This window comes from Geosmithia morbida (genome assembly GCF_012550715.1).
Source record: "Geosmithia morbida isolate 1262 chromosome Unknown scaffold_16, whole genome shotgun sequence".
Taxonomy (NCBI): Eukaryota; Fungi; Ascomycota; class Sordariomycetes; order Hypocreales; family Bionectriaceae; genus Geosmithia; species Geosmithia morbida.
The window spans coordinates 293,063-309,261 of record NW_023336203.1 but is presented as its reverse complement, the minus strand read 5'-3'; the positions used below and the strand labels follow the sequence as shown (position 1 = coordinate 309,261).

The 16,199-nt window shown below is 54.2% G+C and overlaps 4 protein-coding genes across 4 annotated transcripts; 2 read left to right on the top strand and 2 right to left on the bottom strand.

The window, feature by feature from the left end:
- Nucleotides 1-580: 580 nt before the first annotated feature.
- Nucleotides 581-2,404, bottom strand: GMORB2_3139 (Amino acid permease; the record flags this gene model as incomplete). The annotated part of the gene is made up of 2 exons (XM_035465115.1): nt 581-1,730; nt 1,881-2,404. 2 exons carry the CDS (start codon nt 2,402-2,404, stop codon nt 581-583), a joined length of 1,674 nt encoding a protein of 557 aa, XP_035318990.1.
- Nucleotides 2,405-7,130: 4,726 nt separating this feature from the next.
- GMORB2_3138 (uncharacterized protein) lies at nt 7,131-7,526 on the top strand (the record flags this gene model as incomplete). The annotated part of the gene is made up of 1 exon (XM_035465114.1): nt 7,131-7,526. One exon carries the CDS (start codon nt 7,131-7,133, stop codon nt 7,524-7,526), a length of 396 nt encoding a protein of 131 aa, XP_035318989.1.
- Nucleotides 7,527-8,527: 1,001 nt separating this feature from the next.
- Nucleotides 8,528-12,348, top strand: GMORB2_3137 (uncharacterized protein; the record flags this gene model as incomplete). Its single annotated transcript, XM_035465113.1, has 7 exons — nt 8,528-8,600; nt 8,712-9,184; nt 9,250-9,473; nt 9,568-9,970; nt 10,106-10,270; nt 10,360-11,202; nt 11,266-12,348. The coding sequence occupies 7 exons, from the start codon at nt 8,528-8,530 to the stop codon at nt 12,346-12,348; spliced, it is 3,264 nt and encodes a 1,087-aa protein (XP_035318988.1).
- Nucleotides 12,349-12,827: 479 nt separating this feature from the next.
- On the bottom strand, nt 12,828-15,489 carry GMORB2_3136 (GAL4; the record flags this gene model as incomplete). Its single annotated transcript, XM_035465112.1, has 2 exons — nt 12,828-15,262; nt 15,375-15,489. The coding sequence occupies 2 exons, from the start codon at nt 15,487-15,489 to the stop codon at nt 12,828-12,830; spliced, it is 2,550 nt and encodes an 849-aa protein (XP_035318987.1).
- Between the last annotated feature and the right edge of the window lie 710 nt (nt 15,490-16,199).

Here is a 16,199-nt window from a genome sequence, read left to right as displayed (position 1 = left end):
CAACACGCACCCAAGTCATATCTAGGTTCCGGGACTGCAGCCACATAGTGACAGCTCGGTGGCGTCAGCTAAAAGGGACCCGGCGCCAAGCTGCTGCGGCCTCGGTCGCAAAGGTACATATACATTCTACTACGGGGATGGCCCTGCATGATCCTTTCAGGGGAGCTATCTCAAAGTTTGCTATACGTCCCGAATAAGCATGTCGGGCTCTTGGTTGGCTCCGTCATCATCGTCATCCGTCATGATAAGCTTCAGCCTTGCGTCACGTTCCGTCTGCTAGCGGGTTTCGTAACTCCCCTTGCCATTCTCTATTCCCGGTCCGAGAGGTGCTTCGCCATGAACAGCATCTTGATGGATGTGTAGCAATACATGCTATGCACCAAGCGTTGGAGGAAATTTAGGAGAGGGGGGTCCCTGTGCTTCAATACATGTACGGGCCAATTTTCATCATCTCGCGCAGACTTGCACTGTGGTGTACTGGAACTGGATACTTGGGAGATTGAATGATGGGGTATGGGCGTTGACGACGGTATTTCCGCTTTATACATGACTACTCAGCAACTAGTACAGGCGATGACGCCTACCAGATGCGTTCCCAGACGCGTCTCCAGAACGACATGCCGGCCAACTCGGCCTTCCAGTTAGCCTCGATGCCGCCCTCCTCCCATTTACGACACTCGTAATCGGCCTCTGCCTTGCCGGAGATGAGGTCGGCGGTCTTGGGGTCGACCCACTTGGTCCTCTTGAAGATCTTCCAGACGAAGAAGAGGGTGAAGCTGTAGGGCAGGCAGAAGTAGCTGGTGACGAAGCCCTGGGTGTCAAAGGGGACGAAGGAGGTGAAGCCGATGAATAGCAGCGCGGCGGATCCGAGCACGACGGCGAAGTAGGCGGCCCAGGGGTTGAGCGGGGCGAGGTAGTAGAGCTTGGAGTCGTCGAAGCCCTGGGCACGTTTGGCGCGGTACCAGCCGATGAAGGTGATGATCATCATGACATAGGTGGCGATGAGGCCGGAGGTGGTCAGGTCGACGAACCAGAAGAAGACCTCGATGGCGTTGTTGGAGGCCGTCAGGAAGGTGATGCAGGCGATGAGGCTGACGGTGCCGACGCAGTAGATGGGCACGCCCGCCGACGTGCACTTGAGCAGGAAGCGGGGCGCCTGGCCGTCGCGGGCAAGGCCGTACAGCGTGCGCGACGAGGCGTACAGGTAGGCGTTGCCGCAGGACAGGCCCGAGGTCAGGATGAGGAAGTTGATCAGGTCGGGCAGGCCGCTGATGCCCAGGTTCTGGATGCCGATCACCCAGGGGGACGCGGCCGAGCCGGCCGAGCCGTCCTCGATGGCGCCCAGCAGGCGCGGGTCCGAGCTGCTGCAGATGATGCCCACGGCGAAGACGCCGACGACGTAGAAGCCCACCAGGCGCCAGAAGATGAGCTTGGCGACGCGGGGGATGGTGCGGCGCGGGTTCTGGATCTCACCCGCAGCCACGGCGATCATGTCCGGGCCGGCGATGGTGAAGCCGGCATAGAAGATGACGCTGGCCACGCCGCAGAAGCGGCCGGTGGCGCCCGTCGTGTAGTATTCCAGCATGGCCTTGCCGTCTTTCCAGTAGCGGAAGCCGTAGGCGTCGTCCTTGGGGTTGCCGCCGCACATGGTGACGAGCGTGATGAGGACAAGGCCGAATAGGAGGAGGATCTTGAGCGAGGCCATGATGAATTCGGCTTCGCCGTAGAATCTGATTCCGACCATTAGTACCCACATTCATGTATGTATCATGCATTGTTCGGGTCCTGCCCGTGTTCTTCTTCTCATTCTTCTTCTTCTTCTCTACACGTGTGGTGTGACACGTGTGGTGTGACACGTGTGGTGTGCTGATGAAACTTACTTGACGGCAACGACATTGAGAAGAATGCAGACCACCATGGACATGACGATCCACGCCGCAGCATTCACGTCGGGAAGCCAGTACTCCATGACGGTCGCGACGGCGCTGTACTCGACGCACACCAGCATGGTGCCCGCGTAGAAATACGTCCAGCCCAAGGTGAAGCCCATGGCAGGGTCGACGAAGCGGCCGGCCAGCTCGAAGATGGACCCGCGCACGGGGAGGTAGCTGCACAGCTCGGCAACACACAGGTTGCAGGGCCAGATGAAGAGAACACCCCAGAGCAGGTATCCCAGCAGTAGGGAGAGGGGACCGGCCTCGGACAGGGTGCTGCCGATGCCGACGAAGAGTCCTGTCCCGATGGAGCCACCGATAGCCATGAGCTGGACGTGGCGGGGGGACAGGCCGCGATGGGTCTGGCCATACTGGTTCGCGATGTCGTCTGCGTCGATGAGCACGCCGTTCCCCGTGTCACTGGTTGAGACAGCGCCATTCTTGGCCTCTACGTCGCCTTGAACGCCCATTTTTGTCTTCAATTTGGGGGGGGAGGGGGGAAGAAGAGTGGTGTGGGATCGAAGAGGGTGGGAAGAGAAGAAGAACAAGGGACAGAGGAGGGAGTAGCGAGCATAAGAACCTTTTCTTGTTTTTTATATATATATATATATATATATTTTTTTTTTTTAAAAAGAAAAAGAAACCACTATCAGCTAGAAAGTATTACACGGATGATATCTAGAATGCCGATAAGAAAGAGAGGGGCCTTCACCTCTCATTCCAATGACACCCGACTCGCACTCTCTATCTCGACTATCTGCACGGCTACCACGATGTGGGTGGAGTCCGTGTGGGACCTTTTTAACATTGAAACAGCGGATGGGACTTCCAGAAACCGTCTAGACCCCCCCATGCACTCTACTCTTAACGAACTCATAGACCAATTATCAGCCAGGTAAACGAGGACGGTGCGGTCATTGTTATCCGGAGAGCTTGGCCCCCAAGTGCCAACCAAGAAGTGGCTAATCGGGGGGGGGGTCGTCGTAGGTATTATCAATTATCAAATCGATTGAACTGCCGTGGCACGAAGCACCTTGAGTTGCTGACGACCCCACCGGTCGGGTAGACAGTTGCTTCTTTTGTCTATTGTCGGTACGTCAATGTACGTAACACCGTCGTGTATCGTCACGTATATAGAGGAAGGGGAGAAGCCGACCCATTTCCCCGGATTTGGCCTGAGATATTACGGAAGTTGTTGAACCGCTCTCTGACCAGTTCCTTCTGACGATGGCAGACATTTCCAAACCACCCCGAGGGATGCGTAGCAGGTCCCACTGCAGGTTCTACGAGTACATATGTATGAGTACCCGTACATGTGCATGGTGGATCTCGCGTTGCCCGAAGGGTTGCGGAAGTTTCGAGGCCGCCCGCAGGCCAGGGGACCCATGTACATTACATGTACGGCGATAAGATGAATACATGTACTCGTACTGCTGCGTACGCGTACATACGTACATGACTCTGTACTCGTACCAGGAATAAACTTGCCAAACTGTCCGAGTCTCCATCTCCATATCCTCTTATTCTATGGATCCTGTTGACTAACAGCTAAGAGTCATGATGCCTCCCGGACCCTGGCGGATGGCCTGCATCTCGACCCACCAACATTGTCCACGTCCCCGTCCTGGGACTGTGAACGTTGGTATTATTTACTATTACTTGGAAGCGTGCGCCGATCCGAGAGACCTGGGTACATGTACAGATTGCTACTAGTACGTATAAGTATGGGTCTAGGTGGCGAAACGTCAAGATAACGAGACCACTTGGACTGGAACAGGGGGGCAGAGATAACTGATGTTAGTCACCAATACTGTCAACATTGCGTTTCGATCGATACCTATTGGACATTTGCGTGAGCAGAAGAGCTCGACGCCGTCACCGTCCCTTTTCTAGAAGCATCTTGTACGGGACTAACCGTCGCGCTCCGAGGACTCTGATCGTATGATCCCCAGCGTCATGATGCAATAAACTTACGGTTTCCCAGATACAGCTCGACGAGTTCAACGATAACGCAGGCCACATCTGGCCTATCAGGTATCCTTGCAAGTCCTCGTCGTCGTTTCTGGCTTTCTACGTGAGGTTGAGGATTGAAGTGCTGTCACGTTTCGAACACAAGCATCGTCATCACAATCTCCGAGGTAATATCGACAAGCGACGCCCGTTCTCTCATCGAATACTACTTCAACCGATCATCTCGAGACGGAATACCGTAAATGCCCGTGCTTATTTGAATGAATCTAGTCTCAACCCCCCCCGCACGGCTCGTGAGCATTAAGTTACATAATACCCCAGGATCTTGGATCCGCTCGAGTGTACGAGAAGGAGTATTACGTACAAGTAAGTAATACCCGGAACGAGATGCGTTGAAGCTGTCGCGCATGATTTTATATTATGGGGCCCTGGTAAGCGTCGGGATCTGGTTGCGGAGGAGAAGTCACGAATAGACTAGGAGCGAAACTGACAATAGGCATACATGGGCAGATTATCATGTTTCCAAGTATCATACGGTTCACCTTGATATCCTGAAAGTGAGTTCACCCTGAGAAACAGATTCTACCTTGATACATTGATGGAAGCAAGAGGAAATGGGAGAGAGAAAGGGGGACGGGGTGGCGGAGGAAATCGTATAAAAAAAATCCCTCATTGAATTGATGCCTTCGTCGCCTTAGGTCCAACCCAACCCACGGTCGCTTATTTGACAGCAGTAACCTCGAGATTTCAATTTGTCGCACGCATCTTTCACACGCAGCGTGCAAATTCTACATCTACATTGTATTACTGCCGTCTCCAGATGGGGAGACTGAGTCTTCCGCTGTGGGACCAACAGCCAACTCTGATGAGAGAGGGGGTTGAGATGCAGAGTGACAAGGTCTGTAAAGAGAACAAGCGACGGAGACGTAGCAGTGGGACGGTGCACACAGTAAAGAGGCATGCTTGGAAAGGGAAGAAGAAGAGTGCATGTGTATTGATCGCTGCAACGTACGTGACTGCGACCCTTGTCGTTACGAACTGCTGAGGCTGAGCCGTCTTCCTCCTCCTCCCCCTCCCTACCTTTTGGCACTCACGTCTCCCGCTTCGATTCCCCCCCCCTCCAACCCTGGGGTAACCCGCACTGGTGTAGACACCCTTGCTGGATGTCCACGCATTCGGGCTCGCCGAACCCTTGAGGGATATGCCTGTGCTCGGCGGTCACGATAGAGGGTCCGCGCCTGTTCCCATCATGGCGTCCAGTATTGCCGAGTTAAGTCTGGAGTCCTTGGCTGTGCCATGAACTCATAGCCGCTCGATAGCCGCTCAATACCCTCAGCATCCCGGCCAATCTCTGGCCGTATTGTGTCCCACCCCTCGGGCCTCTCTGATACGTAAAGGGCGCTCGCAGGGGGACTGTGGCAGACCTCATGTGATTCTGATGGTCCGCCGCCGCCGGGGCCCCGTGGCTGGGCGGATTGGCAGCGCCCCGGTGAATCTGTCGGTCGTTCTTAGTTTTCATGTTCAGTGTGGAGTGAGGATGGGGAGAGAGGGGCGACTTGTCTCGACCTACACGTGTAGCCTCTCTCGGCGACGGGCATCACGAAGATAAGGGGACCAGCGTCACGAAATACCAAACGGGGTACGAAAGTGATGTCGAAAGGTCTTCGTTCCTCTATCTCCCACCTTGGTGTTGTGCGTAGCTCCTTCCCATAGCTCCTGCCTTCTTCCTCCCTTCCTCCCTTCCTTCCTTCCGCAGCAACACGAGGGGAAATGGCATCCCCGTGAGTTGACGTATCTTCAAGAGTAAGTCATAACCCTAACCATGACCTTTTTCTTGGAGTGAGGTATGGGATGGCCTGGGAGAAGGTGTCAGGTGACAGGATGATGTAGAGTGGTGTTGATGAGGACGAGTGATCTGGGAGCATGGGGAGAGGAATGGGGAGAGGAGGAGGGAGATGAAGAGGGGACAGGGGGGTGGAGGAGGCTTTTGTGGGTAGGATTTCAGGTACGGAGAGGGCATGTGCCCTGGTGATGATTCTCCAGGTAGCCTGGCAGCCCGATGGCCTCTCTCCAGAACACTGACGGCCAGCTGTTCGATGCAAATAACATCAGTCGGCGTTCGTGGTATACCCGCCGGGGCAGCAGGAGGCATTGATCGTCAGGGTCACTGGCTGTCTCGCGGAGCTCTGCTGGGTGAACCGCGCAGAGAAAGTGCCGGTCACCTGCATGGAGTTGAGGTCCCTCGACACCCACTGTCCCTACGTTCAGAGGCCTCAGCAACTCTGATAGATTGCATGGTGATGTTCATCCCAAGAGCCATCTTCGCGTCACGACATGGAACTGAACAGCCAGCCCCCTCATTGGAGACTCGAGCTTGCATGCATGCACGCCCTACAGCTCAGTCGCCAATACATGTATCCGACAACATTTGGTTGCATATTCAGAGATGAGATTTAACATGACAGAAGCGTAGATGAGGTGATATCTGGCTGCTGGCGGCATATGTTGCCTAGGCAAGACGGACGGTCACTACATTGCAACCTCAACTAGGAGCTGATATCAGGCTCCCCGCCATGTCCCTGTCGTGTTGCCCGACCGTGCCATGCTGAGAGCTGAAAACTGCCACCTTTCTGTATATCCTCGAGGTTGCCCCACAGTCGAACCAGCTGTTCGTATTCATGGGCACTGCGCAGTCACTTGCGAACAGGGGAGCTACGGCAACTGGATCTGAGCTTCCCACCCGTCTGTGAGAGCCATGTCACGGTTGAGAGTTCTGTGCCTCCATGGTCGTGAATCTTGCGGTGATGTAGAGCATCCCCCAGAGCCATGATGATGACCACTAGGCTCCAGGGCTGACATGTGGCCAGATATCCCAATGGCAACTCCGTATGTGATCCAATCAGTTCAGTTGAAGGGCAGTCAACTCTATCTACTCTACCGAGGTTCCGACCTCTTCAGGACTGACCCGCATGCTCTGAGGGTCCCTGGAGGCCAAGCTTGACATAGATCTAGTCTGCATCGACGGCCTTATAGGGACCGCGCCCAACCGCTCCATGGAGGGGATATTCGACGGCCCCTTCTACGAGTGGGTTAGGATGCCAAGCCCGGACGAAACTCCTGACAACACGGACACCCTGAATGATGACTTCCTCCTGACAGTCGCCGCGGTATTCGAGTATCTGGATGGCATCATCGAGAACAGGGGCCTCCTTGACGGAATGAATCATGGGCTTGTCCCAAGGTGGCAGTGTCGTCTGCATCTACCTAATGCGCCTGTCCGATCGGCGTGGTTCGTGCCACCCGCTACGCTTCGCCGTGCTCATCGCCAGCGGCAACGTGACGGATGGGTACCTCAACCTGCGCACTTCACCGGTGTTGAGCCCGCTTGCCAAGGAGGGGAGGGTGGCACGACAGATTCTGAGCATCCCTTCTCTGCATGCAATCGGTGACATGGACGAGACGAAGAGCCCGACCACGGATTTGACGCGGTTTTGGGAGCCCGGGAAGGCAACCTTGGACACCTTGGACACCTCGGCGGGCCTCCATAGCATCCCGAATGACGCGTCATCTGTCGGGAGAGTAGCTGCCGCTGCCAACGTCATGATTCGAAGTGCTATATGACGGGGTACTGTGCATCGGTACTGCGTGGCGTGTGTGTGTTACAATACGTGGTACATTGTTGAATGTTACTCTCCATCCAGGGCTCCATTGCCAATCAAGCAGCACTCATCTCCTCGAAGAGGCCGATTGACGCATGCATAACCGGAATTCGGTTACATTCTAGACTGTCCCCCCCCCCCCACCAAGTCTTCTTCGATATGCAGTAGCACAGGCAGGGGATGCAGATCCATATCCGCCCTTCATCTTCCTGCTAATCTGGGATGGTGACAGCGTCAGAGAGGCAGGTTACTGAACACCGAGCTACCTTGTGCATGCATGTGAATATCCTCGTGGACTATTGAAGAATGCTGCCCAAGTCCGTGACTCAAGCCCAGTACATAAATGTACCCCGCCAACCATCTACAGAAGCATGTAAGACGTGTGTGATATCCGTGCCGCAATATCAAGATCCACACCAAACGTGATAGGTTGCCCTCCCTTAAGAAGGGCTCGTGAGGATTGTATCTTTCTTACACATATAGTCGGTCTTAGCCATGTGACGGGACACATGTGAAATTGGAGAGGACATCGACGATTCCCATCGCATGTAACGTTGGTTCACACCCAACCACTTCATGGAGGGGATATCTCACAACCCCTTCATGTGTTCGCCAAAGTCCACATTGTATCCTCGAGAAATTGTGCGTATGGCTACATTGGTATAATATAACGATTGGTTATCCTCCATCTTGTAGTGTAGACCGGTATATATATATATATACGTTCACCTACATCAAACTATACGCGACGCAGTTTATCAAACTGGACATGTCATATTGACTGAAAATCCACATCTATAATATCATGTTCCGACCAGTTTACCTCTACATGATGGCGCCCCCGAATCCTGACCCCGGCACTGCCTTTCCCCCAATTGCCATTGTAGGATCAAGCAGCAAGTTCCCTGGAGACGCCTCCAGCCCGTCCAGACTGTGGGACATGTGTGCTTAGGGTAAGGACGCATGGTCACCCATCCCCGCCTCGCGGTTCAACTATTCGGCTTTCTATCATCCAGATTCTATGCGCAACGGTGCTGTAAGTACAACCCCCCCTCCCTTTTTTTCTCTCTTCAATTTTCCTCTTGGTGCTTACTGTTACCATCATCATCATCGTTCTGATTATCAAGGATATGTGTCTGCATACTAGCACGAGGTCAGAACAACGTCAAGGGGGGCTTCTTTCTAACCGAGGACCTCGCGCGATTCGACGCTCCCTTTTTCGGCCTCACCAAGGCTGAAGCAGCATCTCTCGACCCGGAGCGGCGTCTCCCCCTCGAATGTGCCTATGAGACACTTGAAAATGCCGGTACCAAGCTGAAGGACACCTTGGGTAGCGAGATGGGCGTCTACGTCGGCATCTTCATGAGCGACTGGGGGAAGATGACCCGGCGCGATCCGGATGCCCTGACCATCTACCAGCTTACGGGGAGTGGACACTCAATGCTGGCGGGCCGCATGTTGTACTCTTACAACCTGAGGGGTCCATCTATGACGGTTAACACGGCGTGCTCCGCCAGCTTTGTGGCCCTACACAGTGCATGCTCGGCTCTGCACAGCGGCGGGTGCACGTCCGCACTGGTGGGTGGCGTCAATTCTCTCCTCAATCACGACTTGATGGAGGTACGTCGTTCTTCTGATCTCATCGGGGAATGGGAAGCTGGTCGTGGGTGCTAACTGCCGACTAGGTCCCAACGCAGCTGCGACCGTGGAAGTCAGCCAATGTTCTCAGGGCATCTATCAACAACTTTGGTTATGCCGGTACAAATGCCCATGTCATCGTCGAGCGAGCAAAGGGCTACCTCAGACAAGGCGGTCTGGACATCGTTGCTCCAGGTAGCAATGGTGGCCGCCATCATCCAAACGGGACCACGTCTGTTATCGACGGTACTGATGCTAATGAGAGCTCGAGGTCGGTGCTGGCACGGGCGGTGCTACTATTCGATCCTCAAAACTATTGGCGGCTGTGGAGAGGCAGGCTTATCATCTGCCAACGATGTTCCGAGGTTCCACTCGTACGATGTCACAGACACCACGACTGGGTTCTTCGAGAAGCTCAAGCAGAAGGCAGCAGACCCGTGGTCTGGCCTCGTCAACTTTGGTAAGTTGAACATTGAACAAGACCCAGGTACCACAAAGAGTCTGAAGGACGACGGCCGCCCGGCGATTATCGTTGCAGAGCTCTCAGGTTCTTTGCTCAAGAATCTCACGGAAGCAGAGCTCAAGATGGTTCAACATGTCTTGATGGGCAGAGACCAAGTCCTTTGGGTGACCCAGGGCGCCGCGTTTAGCTCAACAAATCCAGATCTGAATCTTGTTAGCGGACTCTTTGCAACCCTAGGAGCTGAGCTTGGAGGCTTGCTGGTGCATTTTGATTTGGATTCTTCGCGGGCCTTGGATCACCAGGCAGTAGGAGATACCGACTTTCGAGTATACCAGCACATCCGGAGAGAAAACTTAACGAGGAGAGTGATTCAGATTCTGTAGAACGATAAGGCGTTATCATGATTCGTCGATGCGAGAAGGGACTCAACTTCAGTCAAGCCCTGTGCTCAACAATGGGGCAGTTGGTCAGAGACGCAGCCTTTTTTCCAGCCCGGGCGGGCCTTGAAACTCAAGATGAAGACACCAGGGCTCCTTGACAGTCTTTACTTCGATGATGATAAAGGCATGTCCACTCCGCCCAGGGGCGATGAGGTAGATATCAAAGTACAAGCTACCGCCCTCAATTTTCGAGATATCATGATGGTCAGTACTACTCCATCATCACACAATGTACATGATCTAACAAATAGCAGGTCATGGGACATATAGAGACGTACGACTTGGGCGCAGAATTCAGCGGAATCATCGCTCGGGTCGGTCCTGACGTCAAGTCACTCCGAGTGGGAGATCACGTCGTACAACAGGCCTTTGGAACCTTTTCGACGTTTGCCCAGACCAGAGAGATATTCACGACGATTTTCCCAGATGTGACCATGGAGGAAGCAACCACGCTGCCAATTGTCCTCACAATAGCCGTATACGCCGTCAAGGTGGCCAGATTGTCCGCGGGAGATACAGTTCTTGTCCGCTGCGCGGCCGGTGGCCTAGGCCAAGCCCTGGTGGTGCTTTGCAAGATACGCGGCGCAAATGTGTACATCACGGTTGGCACCGTCGCCAAAAAGGAATTCATGATGGGTGAGTATGGAATCCGCGAGGATCGTATATTCACTAGCCGCGACGGCAGCTTCCAGAAAGGCGTTCTGCAGGCCACTGGCGGGGTCGGGGTCAACGTTATCTTCAACTTGCTGTCGTCAGACCTGTTGCGTGCCACGTGGGAGTGTATCGCTCCCTTCGGCAGATTTACAGAGCTGGGGAAACGTAACTTCGCTTTCAATTCAAGACTGGACATGACCAAGTTTGCGCGCAATGTCACATTTGCGGCCGTCGACCGGGCAGGCGTCATCCAGGAGCGGCCGGAAGAGGCAGCAGCTGCGCAGCGGGAAGCGATGTCCATGTTGATGGATGGTGCGGTGCACACCCGGCGGCCGGTCTCGGTTTATTCGATGGAGAATCTGGAAACAGCGCTGAGAAGAATGCAGACGGGTCGGCACATGGGAAAATTCATGGTCCGACCAACAGTTGATGATGTTGTGCGGGTAAGATCAAGTCCGAACCAAGCCACGGCGAAAAGAAGAGTGATATTGATTCTAAAAGAGCAGGTCCTGCCAAGAAGACAAGAGAGGGCATCGTTCCTACCCAACGCAAGCTACCTCCTCATCGGCGGCCTCGACGGCCTCGGCGGCATCGGTCACGCATGGGCAAAGCGCACGATTCACCTGGGCGCCAAACACCTGATTTTTATGTCACCCAGCGGCGCGCAGAAACCGCAAGCCAAGGCTGCCCTGGAGGAGATGCAACGAAATCTGGAGGCGGCTCACGTACTCACGTGCGGCGTTAGCGATCGTGACCAGCTCGCCGCCGCCCTCGGCCAGACGACATCCCTCCCTCTCATACGCGGCGTCTTCCAGTGCGCCAGCAACTTCGCCAGCTCACTGTTCCGCAACACAAGTCTGGAGGTGTGCATGGCCACCTTGCGTCCCAAGGTGCAGTCGACATGGAACCTGCACGAGATCCTTCCGCACGATAGCCTGGACTGCTTCGTCCTGCTATCATCGGCCACCAGCATCGTAGGCAACACGAGCCAGAGCGCCCACAGTGCCGCACCGACCTTCCAGGGTGCGTTTTCCGACCATCACAACAACACCCTGGGCCTGCCCGCCGTGTCGATAGATCCGGACATGGTTGCGGGGGTGGACCACGTAGCGGAGCATGCTGATGTGTGGCGCAGCCTCCAGGGGCAAGGGCACGCCGAGATCTCGGAGGAAGAGTGCATGTCCACCATCGAGGCGGCCATGATGCAGCCGTCGCGCGCTGGGGAGAGCGGAAACGTCATCATTAGCCTCGACGATCCGTTTGGGGGCTACTCTCCGATGAATAAGTCGGCTACCATGTCCCTCGTTCGACTGCTGGCTGCACGAACGACTGCTAGTAGATATGCTGATGCAGAGGCTTCCAGTGACGGTGTCAATAGCACTCCGAGGGTGTGTGATCTGCCTAAAAAGGCGGCGACCGTCGAGGAAGTCGAGAGACATGTCGCCGATTCGCTGCTGGCCAAGATGTGCAGCTTGCTCATGGTGTCCACCAATGACATTGACATGGAGAACTCCATGAGCCATTATGGACTGGACTCGCACATTGCTGTGGTAAGCCTTTCTTCACCGTCAGTGTTTAAGGTTGCGTAATAGCCAACGCCATGATTGTGTAGGAAATACGGAACTGGATCGCGAGCGACGTTTGAAGTGACGGTGCCTGTCTTGCAGCTCCTTGGCAACAGTAGCATGCTCGATCTGGCCAAGACGATTGCACACCAGACTCGCGTCGCAGAAGCAATCAAATCAAAGGGGGAATGAAGACATTAATAATTTCTTGGGGGGGGGGGGGGTGGTTTGCAGTCGTAGTAGACTCTCAAAATGTTGAATATGTTCGCTATTTTTTCTTCTGCTGCCGCTATGTAATAATACTCTGTGCCGCGTGAAGGTATAACCCCATACACACCTGATAAACAAAATCCGTGTTTTCGCGCCCATCTCTAATGTCCAAGGGGAAAAAAATTGCAAAGTAAATAAGAAAAAAAAAACCAATTAGGTTCACGTTCACGTTCCACACATAAACAATCAATCCTAAATCCAGTAAACAATAACGCCGTCATAAAGGTGAAGAGCTAGAACCCTGTGCCAAGAGACGCGTGCAATCTGCTCAATGCCATGGATAGAACCTCGGCCGTCTTTCGTGATAGATCAGACTTCTTTCCCAAATTCCAGAGTGCCTTGATACACTCCTCTTCCATCCGGAGCCCGGCCACGAGCTCCTCACCACCGGTCCCCAAGCCGCTACCTTTGGTGATAGCCTCCTCCGCCACGCCTAGAAGGATGGTTGCGGCCGAGCTGAATGCTTTGATGAGAATTATGGTCCATGGTTCAGTCAGTATCACTGACTCATTGACAGCATGGTGAAAATCGACCTGAGCCATCCTGCTTGAGTCTTCGGGGTGCGGGGTGGAGATTCTCGCCAGATCGGCGAGATGTCTAACACTGTCATTGCGGATAGTAGAGACAGTGTTCATCGCCAGACGGCTCTGCGTGCCCGAGGGAGTGCCTAGCTTGTTGGTATCCACGTATTCGATCAGGTCACCCAGAATGAGCGAGGCGAGAAGGAAGTGGGCCCAGATGCAGAGGAACCAGCCTTGGATACGGATCGGCACAAAGTTGATATCGTCGACCATTGCCCGGAAGAATCGGCCGTATGTCATCTCCCAGTACCTGTAGACACAGGTGGTGGTGTGGATCAGATCATCGAGGGGCTTTCCCCTCGTGTTGTTCCGAACCATGCTCTGCAGATAGGACACCTGTCGGAAGAAAAGCACTTTGATGGGTGCAGACCGTATTATCGAATCCGCTGCTTCGTTGTGGGAGCATGGCCACTGTGGGATCTTCTTTGGTTCGTGGATATTGTCTTGTATGAACAGCTCGATATCCCATCTCCCAATAGTCGTACCTTCGTTGAGCTGAGATACCACCGAACGATTGGACTCGGGGAAGGCGTGGTGTTGGCTTTCCTCATCATTGACAACTACTGGCCGATCGTTGATTGACGAAGAAATTGTGTCAAACATGACGGCAAGCCAGTAGAGAAGATCAATGGTTGCATGATCTTCGTAACTGAGCATCGGCTTGTTGTCTGATCGCCTCGACTTGTAACGCATTGTGTCGACTCGTGATTTCAGGGCCTGCATTTTCCGCGCCGCTCTCTCCATGTAGATGGGTGGGCCTTCAGTAGATATCAGATCATCGAGGTTGTGCATAACCAGAGACTTGAGCCCTTGAGCGCCGGTGACACCAGCAAACACGTCGGGAATTGCTGGTTCCAAAGGCTGGTCATGAGAATCAAATGGCTTTTGAGTCAACCCAAAGATGAACTCAGCAGCCGCCATCCTGAAGCACTCGACGTCAGAGAGCCTCTGGAGCGACTCGCGGGCCTGTTCCCACAACTGCCGTTGGATGTTTCGATCAAACTCCTCCGTTGGCGTAGGACCGGGCGATTCACCAAAGTCGCTGCCGACATGATACGTCTCTGACTGCCGCCGACTGCCTTGGGCCCATTGAGAGGCAAAGGCGGCAATGCAGAGGTTGAGTGCCCTCGTGACAGCTTGATTCTCGGAATGTGTCAGGTGAATCATGCGATTCGTCAAGGCCACCTTATCCAGTTGTAACGTCCTGGCATAGATGCGGTTGGACCAGCTGGGGCCCCATTCGTTGGTAGCATCCGAGGGACTCGGAGCGTAGACTGTCAGGTCGCGCGTCTTGTAAGGACATGTGGTCTCTGTAACCCAGCATGTGAGGTTGTTCTCAAGAACGTCGTGGTATATCTTGAGGAGGCCGGTAGATATGAAATGGTTGATGGATTGGGCGGGAATGGCTTGGTTGGGAGAGTACGGTGAGAGAGACTGGCTATGACAGCTCCAATTGTTTGAGCCACGTCGGTAGCCAGACCATCCTGAGCCATCACTCCGGGGTGGAGTCCGGTCTGATCTGGTGGACGATGTGATGGACCTGGCGCCATGTCCAGTGACAGAAGTGTGCCGTGAGTCCCAGGTGATATCGTAGACATCGCTAACGCTGTCTTCGCCGGTTGTATTGTTTGACGCATTTGACAGACCTTGGGACAGTCGACTCAGGTCGGCCGAGGGTTCAGCCAGCGCGTCCGAGGACAGGCTGCTTACCAAGGCGGTATGTTGGTCTGGCGGTAGACTAAAGGAGTGATCAAAGGCCGGGGGGTCCGGCAGGTTGCTTTCGGGCCATGTCACGAAGTTTCCTGCGTCGGGGACGGGAGCATCATGGAATATGCCGCGCTGATGGATGGGTGCGTTGAGTACGAAACCATCGTGGGGAAGATGAACAGCACCTCGTGACGCAGTTTCTGCTCCATTCTTTGTATCGTTACTCCTCGCGTTCGAATCCTTGGGGGCGTTTTTGGGTTGGACCCGAGAGAAGCGCGAGTGTGTTTGCCGGTGCAGCCGGATAGCCCAGTCGAGGGTGCAGGTTTTTCGCGTCTTGAGACAGTAGGAACACGGTTCGGGGGCGACGATATTTGTAATGCCTGGGTGCGATAAAAAGGAAGAAAGAAAAGAAGAAGCCAGCAGTTAGCATCGTGAAGCACATGTCTTAAGGGGGGGAAAGAGACGTCTGTCTGTCATGTCGCGCATACTCACCGGGACCATGAGGGGGACCGGCTGCGGACCGGTCGCGATTGAAGCTGGGCGCGTCGCAGGCTCTTTTCGACTTCCTGCACTGGTCGCAGGAATGATTTTGACGTCGCGTGCCCATTATGAGTGATGCTAGGGTTATAGGACGATGAGGCAAGTTGGATGCCAACGTCAGAGAGTCGGACAGGAAGCACTGGAGGCTGTGTCCATCGTCTGAGGGGGTCAAAGGGCCAACTAGTCGCGGTCGCAAGAGAGAAAGAGGCACCCACCCCTGCGCTTTCCCTGTTACCCCAGACTTGTTTTGCCCCGGTTTTTCCATAACCCCGCTTCTTAAATGCCTAGACTCCCAACTGTATTCAATCCCCCGGTTTTTTCCCTCTCATTGAGAAATATATTAACATGACGCTTCGATCTCGACTAAACCGAAAGTTGATGAGGCGTAGAAGGCAATCATCGTCCATTGGTTTTGAGCGAAATTTCCCTCTTTCTGGGACACCTTCTGATTGACCGTCTACTACCACTATAGTGGGTCTTTGGTCTTTTGATGGAAGACTGGATGCTCTCCAGTGAATCCCCCGCTCTCCACGTGAGCTATGAGTGGACAGACGCCGGTCGTGAGGGTTGCCTTCGAGACATTTCTCGTACTCGTGTCTTACTCCCGGGCTATGGGTCGGAAAGAAAGGTGATGCTTCCGATACGTTGTCACAGAACAGACAGTCGTTTTCTCCTGTCGGTATCGCCTCGTTGAAGCTACCGGCTCGTTTTTGCCCTCTGTCTATCAGCAACAAATATCCCTCTCTCTGCGTATGTGCCTCGTTTCACGCATGTGGC